This window comes from Palaemon carinicauda, chromosome 20, assembly GCF_036898095.1.
Source record: "Palaemon carinicauda isolate YSFRI2023 chromosome 20, ASM3689809v2, whole genome shotgun sequence".
Classification (NCBI taxonomy): Eukaryota; Metazoa; Arthropoda; class Malacostraca; order Decapoda; family Palaemonidae; genus Palaemon; species Palaemon carinicauda.
Window position 1 is genome coordinate 59,962,054 of NC_090744.1, and position 10,000 is coordinate 59,972,053.

Sequence of the window (10,000 nt, forward strand, 5' to 3'; positions counted from 1 at the left end):
CTAATGACTATTTATATTTTCTTTTTGTATTTCTTGAAATAAAATCATATTAGAATTATTGTTCATTTATTATACCTAAACTGAACCATATTAATAATGCACTGTAGCTGTTCAAGACAGAGAGGATAACTACAAGCCACAAAATGGTACAGGAACGATCTTGCATTAAGAAAAATGATTATTGTTAAAAACCTTCTAGAAATACAAAAAATGTAAACGCATTTAGGTATTCTAGATTAATAAACATACTATTCTATACACAATTATCCAGAGAGAGAGAGAGAGAGAGAGAGAGAGAGAGAGAGAGAGAGAGAGAGAGAGAGAGAGAGAGAGAGAGAACGTATCCATGGTATAATTAGTAAGATGATTAATCTTGAGGAATAACTAAAAATGATCGAATTCATGGTAAAGTCAATCGGAAGAGTAATAAAGTAATGACATTTATGAGGGAAAATTAAACATACACTCGTGTCTGATTTTTTTCTGTATTTTCATTACCCAAAGCATTTAAAAGTATTTTTCTTTTGCTGTCAATATTATTTCTTTTTTTTCCCGTAAGGGTGTTGTCAGAGACTATATTGTTTTGTTTCAAGAAGTAATTGTTTTTAGGGACATTAGTTACATTCCATACATACATTTTTTTTTTTTAATTCTATTTCTGAATTATGGCCAGTATCAGATGAATCCATTCGAAATAGTGATTCATTGTCAGCTATCTCGTTAGCCCAAGGGTTTCCACAAAGCTCACATTAGAAAATTTATGGCAAAAAGGATTGTGGATCCAAAACAATAAAATTTTTGGCGATAACAGCAGAAAATTAAAAAGAAATAGTGTGACCTCATCACTCAAAAGCGTATACAAGCATGAAGAGAGCACTTCTCGTCTGACGTCAGACATTTCTTAGGCCCCCCCCCCCCCCCCCCACACTGAACCGGCCTTAATTTGAGAAGGTCTTAAAGAGGTTTGGCTATCAGTGAGAGGGGGTGGGGGCTAGGTATAATAAATGAAGGAAATACCGTTACAAAGTACGAGCGTGTGTGAAACATGATGCCTTTTCATAGTCAATTTTATTTTATACCCCTCCTCATATCTAAAGTCATATTTAACATCAGTGACATATTGTAAATTGGTAGTTTGGGATGTGCTTTGTGATGTGCGTTTGCAGTAACAAAAATCTTACCATGTTCTTTTGTTTTATTTCAATAACTGTAAATGCTTTCTTGACAGCATATTTGCTGCCGATCATAATCTCGTTACCCTCACTTTAATAGAGACAACAAGGCTCTCTTAAAGAACCCAAACGTAATGTTCAATATTTTTGCATTAATCAACCTTAGACTTTTGAGGGTCATGCTATTATTCTTCATTTTTTTCAGCACCATTAGCCTCGATGTAATAGCTAAAAAAAACTCATTATTTCACACCATGCTCGCCGTGTCATAAATTTATCCACATGTATGTATTCGATATGTATGTTTTCACATTATAATCTAAGAAAACAAAATCTATGACCACAGTTTACTTATATTCCATTCGAAACACAAAACCATAAAAACTATCTGATGCAGCGTTAGCTTGTGTTGCAAAGTTTTTATGCGCATTTCCTGTAACTGAGCATGTTCATGAATAATGTGTTTATATTTTTCAATATTTGCTGGCAGTATGTCATAGATGTTGCTTGCATCAACTGGAGTGGAATGAAATTTGAAATTCGGTCCTAAACACATTACTATAAAGATTAAAAGAAACTATATCTACATTTGGAAGTTTATTCATAATAAACTTCACATAAATATCTCTTAACTTTTCAACGTTAGGATGAGATTCCATGCACATGTGGGTATGAGATATTGTTATAAATAGATGATTTGTTCTTGTTCGGCAGCTTTTGCATGTCATCAAACTTATTGATACCTTCCTATTTGTTGCCCACTTGTCGGGCGCTGTTTTCCTCATTGCTATATATTTTTCATACACTGTAATGCTAATTTCCATACTTCACATTATACCCATTTGTTTGTGTATGCAAACTTTCCTCTCCGAGTATCATACAAGATTTATTGACAATAAAACCATTGATTTCTGTGTATAAGACTTCTGGTCATTTTTACTGTAGTCTTCTACACCCCAATATTCTTTAAACATTGCCTCTATCAGAGGAATAGTAACTTTCTTATAACCTCCATCAGCAAAAGCAGTTTTTATTTTACATGTTTCTACTTTTTAACGGTATTTCGGCTAGTATAAATGTAAGCTTCATTGCGAAGTATTTTAGCAATATTCATTTTCAGGATTAGCATTACTCTTAGAACCAAATGGAGTACCAGGCTCATCAATAACTTAATTAACACCTTCACCTTAAAAAATAACGGTATTTGGGTGATGACTATAATCAGCACTATCAACCATACATTATAAACGATTTATTTGCTAAGAAAAAAAAAAAACCTATATAGGATTACCAAGGTAAGACACGAGACACTAACACTAGCAAGTTATTGAGACCTTTGACTATATAGATATTATTGCATTCCCTCTCTGGATATGACTCATTTTTCCTTTGCCTCCATATACAGTATAGTAGCATTCTATTCTATATTTGCTTATTTTTTTCCTCAGTGGATTACTTTCCCTCTTTGAACTGTTGGTCCCATGCATTCTTCTTTTGTAAATAATAATAATAATAATAATAATAATAATAATTATAATAATAAATATAATAATAATAATAATAATAATAATAATAATAATAATAATAATAATAATAATAATAATAATAATAATAATAATAATAATATATGTGTCCCATCATATAGGATGACGGCTGCATTGTCATTTCAATTGAAACACATGTACCACTCCTGCATAAGTTGTCATTGGCAAGGTCCCCCATACCCAATGTTCGTATCACCACAAGGTTGAAGGGAAAAAGGAGAGGCCCACTTTTTTTAGGGAGTTTTCTTCCACTAAGGAAAGACAAGTAATTGTGTTTAGTGGCGTATTAGACCATAAAGGTCACATATGAAATACTGATGCATAGCGGAAAGTGTGTTGAAAATGTTTTAAGGCTAACAATGATTCCTTATACAAAGAAATCATATATATATATATATATATATATATATATATATATATATATATATATATACATATATATATATGTATATATATGTGTGTATATATATATATATATATATATATATATATATATATATATATATATATATATATATATATATATATATATATATATATATATATATATATATATATATATAATATATTATATATGTAAATATATATATATATATATATATATATATATATATATATATATATATATATATATATATATATGTATATGTATATGTATATGTATATATATATATATATATATATATATATAAAACGGATTTTGAGCGAAGCGAAAAATCTATTTTTGGGTGAGATAGCCATGGCGTCCTGATGGAAGGATCCTTTTTGGTAGCTTCCTTGGGTAATCACTACTAGGATTTTCCCAGAGAATTAAACCACAGGTTATCACAGAATTCTAACTTCTGGAGCGAGTATCCTAAAGGTTTCCCCTTAAGACATCGTGTAACAACAGGGGACACGCATGTATAGACGTGCCACATAGCTATCTGCACCCCATATAGAGTTAACGCTTCAATATGGCGGACAGGGAGTGGCTGGGAGCTGAGCCGCAGCCGATCTAGATGTGGCGATATCGGTACTCGCGATGTAAACAGACGGACGCCATTGCTTTTGATGACGTCACGTCCGTCCTCATTCCGAAAGTCTGGAACTCGCTCATCACCATGATACAGCGGCGCAGGGCGGGACCTGATAACAGACAGGGTGGGTCCATCAGGACGCCATGGCTATCTCACCCAAAAATAGATTTTTCGCTTCGCTCAAAATCCGTTTTTTGGGCTCAAGCCATGGCGTCCTGTTGGAAGAGTACCAGAGAATTAGTGTATCGTGGTAGACTTTTTCCCTTTATAAGTGAGTGCTAAAACATTGAGCCGAAAGCATAGTGGTCTATACTAGAGCTACCGTGAGGCAGTTGCCTTCCTGCCCCCCTGGCATGGAAGTCCCCACGGGCTATGCTAAGATCAAAGTGGTCATGGGAAGGCTATTCATATAAGCTGAAGGAACAATGAGATCCATAAGATAAGTCAGAGCGATTTGGTATTCGCGTCAAAACAAACTTGAAGAAGTGGTGGTTGAACACTTCGTGTATGGAGTTGACTCATCTTCATAATTGAGTAAGTATTCGCTAAGGAGACTTACTTGCTCTATATAAATAAATGCCCTGAGTAAATCCTGGCATTTTCCTTAACCAGGAATAAAGGGTAATAAAACTATGACAAATAGTATATTTCATAGTAAGAAAGGAGCAAGGGAGACGCACAAGTAATAAAATAGACATTTTATTATATAATTGCAGGTAAATCAATACATGTCATGCAATAAATAGTAAAAAACATTTACATTGATAAAAATGTACATAGTCATAAAGGCGTGCTCTTGAGTCTGAAAGGGAAGAATCAAGTATTAGTAGGCACTCGTTCTACGGAACGTTAGTCTTTATGTAACACACGTCATGCACGTGGCATGTAGCACTCATGTGGTAATGTAATCTACTATGACATTTCACCTGAGGTAAGAACAGTTAAAGAAAACACAAGGTGGTTTCTGCTTCACTACGTATCACTTGAGGGTCAACATAGGCACCCGACGAGTTAGAGTCCCTAATAACTCACTGTTCTAAGCAGAGTTCAGAGCAGGTTTCATAACACTACCTGCGGCTACCACAAAATGTTTCACTTCGTGCACTTGTTTCGCATAATGTTTAAAGAAAACACGCGAGGATTTCCAGCCTGTATTGTTCTTGAGGCTTTCGAAATCCATACTCTGAAAGAAATTCAGAGACGAAGCGACTTTCCTAGGATCATGACCAGCGGGTGTACTGTCTGGATCCGCTCTGCGAATGAAGTAGGTGATTTTTGCTCTCAATTGTTTTAGTGACAGGTTGCTGCCCGATGTTTCTCCTTTGAAGAGTTGGCCTCCACCAAAGTTTGAAGTTCTATGAAGATAGACCTTAAGACTCTCTACTGGACATAGAGAGGCATCTTCCTTCAAGGGGCATATCCTCCACGGGCCCCATCGTTTGGTAGGTAATTCGTTCTTTGCGAGAAACGTCGGATCAGGGAAGAGGGAGAGGTCTCCTGAATCATTGAAAACGATATGTCCCTCTTCTCTAGATAGTGCCACTATTTCGCTGACTCGGGCTCCCGAAGCTAGAGCGAAGAGAAATATAACTTTCTGAGTCAGGTCCTTAAGAGGGCATGAATCATTGTCCAAGTTGGAGGCGAAGTGGAGAACTTTGTCTAGAGACCAAGTGATTGGTCTCGGAGGGGGTGCCGGTCGTAAACGGGCACAGGCCTTCGGTAGTTTGTTGAAGATGTCACTAGACAGATCTATTTGGAAGGCGTATGACAAAGGTCTGGTCAAGGCCGATTTGCAAGTAGAAATCGTGTTGGCTGCCAAGCCTTGTCCATGAAGGTGAATGAAGAAGGACATGCAAAAATCTATGGTGATTTTCGAGGGGTTCTTTGCCTTGACGAAGGAGACCCGTTTCCTCCAAGACGATTCGTATTGCCTTCTCGTGGATTCGGTCTTGTATTCCTCGAGGAAGTCTAGACTCTTCTTCGAAATCCCAAACCTTTTCTTAGCGGCTAGGGTGAGAAAATCATGAGATGAAGGTCCTTGATTTTCGATGATGAAGCGAAGACAGTCGACTTCTGTATTTGCTGGGAGAGAACTGGGTCCGGGAGGGGGATCAGCGTTGGCTGCATCTCCAGGATCAAGGGGTACCAGTTGCTGCGGGGCCCCTTGGGAGCCACTAGAGCTGCTGTCCCTTTGAAGGTTCTCAATTTGGAGAGGACTTTCAGCAGAAGATTGGTGGGAGGGAACAGGTAAATCTTGGCCCATCTGTTCCAATCCAAGGTCATGGCGTCCACCGCTTCCGCTTTGGGGTCCTCGTACGGGGCTACATATCGAGGAAGTTGATGGTTGTCGCTCATTGCGAAGAGGTCGATCTGGAGTTCTGGGACTCTGTGAGAGATGAAGGAGAATGATCTTGCGTCTAGAGACCATTCCGACTCTATCGGGTTTGTCCGAGATAGAGCATCCGCTGTCACGTTGCGGAATCCTTGTAGGTGAACTGCAGACAGGTGCCATTTCTTCCTTTCTGCCAGACGGAAGATTGTCAGGAGCACCTGATTTATCTTGGGCGATCTTGAGCCCTGGCGATTGAGACAACGCACTACCACAGAGCTGTCCAGGGTCAGGCGAATGTGTACCGACGGGGGCGGGGAGAGTTTCTTCAGCGTCAGAAGAACCGCCATGGCCTCCAAGATGTTGATGTGGAACGTCTTGAATAGGGGAGACCAAGTGCCTTGAGCCTGTTGTTGGTGGGAGTGACCTCCCCAACCCTCCAATGAAGCGTCCGTATGGATGTTGAGAGATGGAGGTGGGTGTTGGAGAGGAAGGGACCTTTTTAGGGCCCTCGCTTCTGACCACGGCTTTAGAAGAAGTCGAAGTCTGCTTGGGAGCCGTCTCTTGAGGTCTCTTCGAGCGACGGATGCGGAACGTCTCCAGACTCCCGCTGCATCCTTTAGCTGTGCACGAAGCACTGGGTTTGTGATCGAGGCGAACTGTAGAGAGCCTAGAACTTGTTCCTGCTGGCGTCTCGAGATCCGTTTGGATTTTAACAGTCGCTTGACGGACCCTGCTATTTCCTTCCTTTTCTTTGCTGGAATGGAAAGGCGGTGTGACTGAAGATTCCAGTGGATGCCTAACCATTGGAACTTCTGAGCTGGAGATAGGCGAGACTTTTTCGCGTTTATCTGGAATCCCAGGTGTTCGAGAAACTGGGTAACTTTTCTGCAGGATTCTATACAATCCTCGGGCGAGGGCGCCCACACTAGCCAGTTGTCGAGGTAGGCCATCACCTGGACGTTTCGGATGCGGAGCTGTTGTACTACTGCGTCCGCTAGCTTTGTGAATATCCGAGGGGCCACGTTGAGTCCGAAGGGCATGGCCCGGAAGGCATAGCTTTTCCGTTGGAGTCGGAATCCTAGGTAGGAGGAAGCATGATGGTTCATTGGTATGTGCCAGTATGCGTCCGCCAGGTCTATCGAGACCGTGAAAGACCCTCGAGGCAGGAGGGTTCTGATCTGTTGGAGAGTCAGCATCTTGAACTTGTCGTTCGATATGAATACGTTGAGGGGGGATAAGTCCAGAATGACTCTGAGTCTGTCTGAGTCTTTCTTGGGAACACAAAACAGTCTCCCTTGGAACCTTGCGGACTTCACCCTTCTTATCACCTTCTTGTTCAAGAGGTCTAGCACATATTCTTCCAAGAGGGGGGTTGAAGGTTGGAAGAATTGCTGGAAGGTTGGGGGTGGTTGCGCCCAGCTCCAGCCCAGACCTTTCTTGATGATGCTGTGTGCCCAGGAGTCGAAGGTCCAGCGATCCTGGAAGTGGCGGAGTCTTCCTCCCACCGGAAGCACTTCATTGCTTCTGTGGTCCCGAGGACTTGCTGCCTCGGCCGCTAGCTCCCTGTCCTCCTCTGCCTCTGGAGGGCCGGCGAGAGGAATCTCTGCCGGAACCCCTGCCTGAGCTTCTACCCTTGGGACGAAAGGTAGTGGAGTGCTGCTCGAAGGTGGGGTTGAAGGCCGGTGATGAGGGCAAAACCGGCTGTGGGACCAACTGAAAGGTCTGTGGCGGCTGAGCGACCACTTGGGGAGTAGTGGGTGCCGGAAACTGGCGTCTGTGCTGACGTTGCTGGGGTCTATGCTTCGACTGCTTCCTCTTAGGCTGAGGACCGTCATCCTGAGAGGGCTTTCTCTTCCTAGACATGCCCCATTTGTTGAGAAGGTTCCTGTTCTCAGATGCGGCCTTGTCTGTGATCTCTTTCACTAGATCAGACGGGAAGAGGTACTTGCCCCAGATGTTGGAGGCAATCAGTTTCCGGGGTTCGTGTCTGACAGTGGCACTGGAGAACACGAATTCTCTGCAGGCTCTACGAGCTCGCATGAAATGGTACAGATCCTTGACTAAGGTTGCCATGTGAGATTTGGCAAGGACCATGTAATGGTCAGGGACTCTGGTGTCACCAGCCATTACGTCCATCTGGACCTGGAGAGTGAGAGATGCTGTCAGCCTCTCCTTCGTTTCCTGTTCCCTACGAAGAAGGTGTTCGTTTAGCTTGGGGAGGTCCTCATTAAACTGACGTCCAGCAACGTCAGGATCTAGTTTGCCCACCACGAAGGTGTGTTGCACATCCTTCCAGTGTTTGGTGTCGGGCGGGGTGGCTGCGGAGAAAGGTCTGCATTCCTCCAATGCAGGGCAGGATTTCCCTTCCTCTACAGCCTTAAGGCAGGCAGCGAAGGCCTTTTCCGTGAAGGGTAGCATCACTTCATCGGGCGCAACGTAGGTGGGGTACTTCTTGCTCAGAGCCGGAAGTCCAGAGCAGGTAAAGCCTCTGCTCTTAAGCGCTTTGGCAAGCATAGCCTGGGCCTTCGAGAGATCGAACACTATTTTCTCCTTCGGTTCGGTCTCTTCCTTTGAGGATGGTTCTGAACGTAGACGGACGTAACAGTCCGGATACGCCTCAAAGCGGGGGAAGAACTCCACTTCTTCCAGGGGTATGGAACCGATCTTATCGCTGACGAAGATCTTGTCATCAGCGATGACCATATGCTCGGCGAACCGCCACGGATTGTCGCTCGAGCATGCGGGGAGGTCCTTGATGGAGATTTTACGAGATTCCTTGGAACCTCCCATCGACCGAATGATCTTGTGAGTTTCTTGGAGCTTCTGCTCCATCACGGATTCAATGAGCCGAATCATATCCTGTGCCGTAGGTAGAGGAGTCGTGGTGGAGGACGTAGACGGGAGAGACACTTCCGTCGGTGTAGGAGTAGGAGGGGGGATGGAGGGAGGGGCATCCTCCTTATCGGACTCGGTATATACTACCCGGTCCTCTTCTTCATCATCCTCCCCTTCACCCTGGGCCATAAGGGTTTTCTCGGTGTCCTCCGAGATCTCTGACATGTGTTCATCATGTTCTGAATCCAGGTGACAATCACTCATGGACTGAGCCATGACAGTATCAAGTTCCACTGTGATCTGGACGACGGGGATCTGTTCAACTGGGACCACTGAATCTGGTGAGGCCTTTGGGAACAGCAAAGACCTCATTTCTTCTGTGGCTAGGTATGGTCCAGTGGCGTTCTTTTGAAAGCCACGTACCCACTTGCGTAGGTTGTCCCGAGCAGTGTCCCGAATCTCCGCTGAGGGAGGGTCATAGAATGCTTTCTGTAGGCATTCTTGGCAGACCGAACAGGTGGTGGGGCCCCAGTACTTGAGATCCCCTCTCTTGTGAGCACAAGGGGGGTGTGTCCTACACGCCGTGTGTGCATAAAAGTGTGGCCGACGGACCGCGCAGAAGTCGTGGTCACACTTGACGTACTCCTCCTGTAAAAGAAAGAGACGATGAGTATTGTAGAGTCATAATATGGCTCGTATATAAAGTTAATTATTAACAAGTTAATATTAACATAAGTTAATTGTGATGCACAGAAGGGTGGGTGAAAGGAGACAGACGCATGCCTCGTGTAACCCGCCCGGCTGGTTGCCGTAGCATCAGACAGTCCCAGGTGGCCGTAGGCCTCCATGGAAGGTGTCTTGATAATGGGAATTCCATTTAGAATTACCATATAGACTAGGCTTGAAATCTTATCAAGAAAGTCTGGGGATCATGAGATCCTAGTAAGGTTCCGGCAACCAGACGTGCCAATTACACGTAGCGTGCTGGAAAGATGAAACACGCAAGAAGACAAAATGTACGATTCCGTACCAATTTGTCTGCGTTAACAAGCCGTCTAGGTGCGGTTTTTAGGAGCTATCGCTAGTAGAGATAGCTGA

The 10,000-nt window shown here is 43.0% G+C and overlaps 1 protein-coding gene across 1 annotated transcript in view; it reads right to left on the reverse strand.

Moving 5' to 3' along the window:
- Positions 1 to 1,506: 1,506 nt before the first annotated feature.
- Positions 1,507 to 10,000, reverse strand: part of LOC137659824 (uncharacterized) — a 22,577-nt gene continuing 14,083 nt past the window's right edge. The window contains exon 3 of the mRNA XM_068394617.1: positions 1,507 to 1,730. Within this exon, the coding sequence (XP_068250718.1) occupies positions 1,507 to 1,730 (224 nt within the window). The remainder of the gene's footprint in view (positions 1,731 to 10,000) is intronic.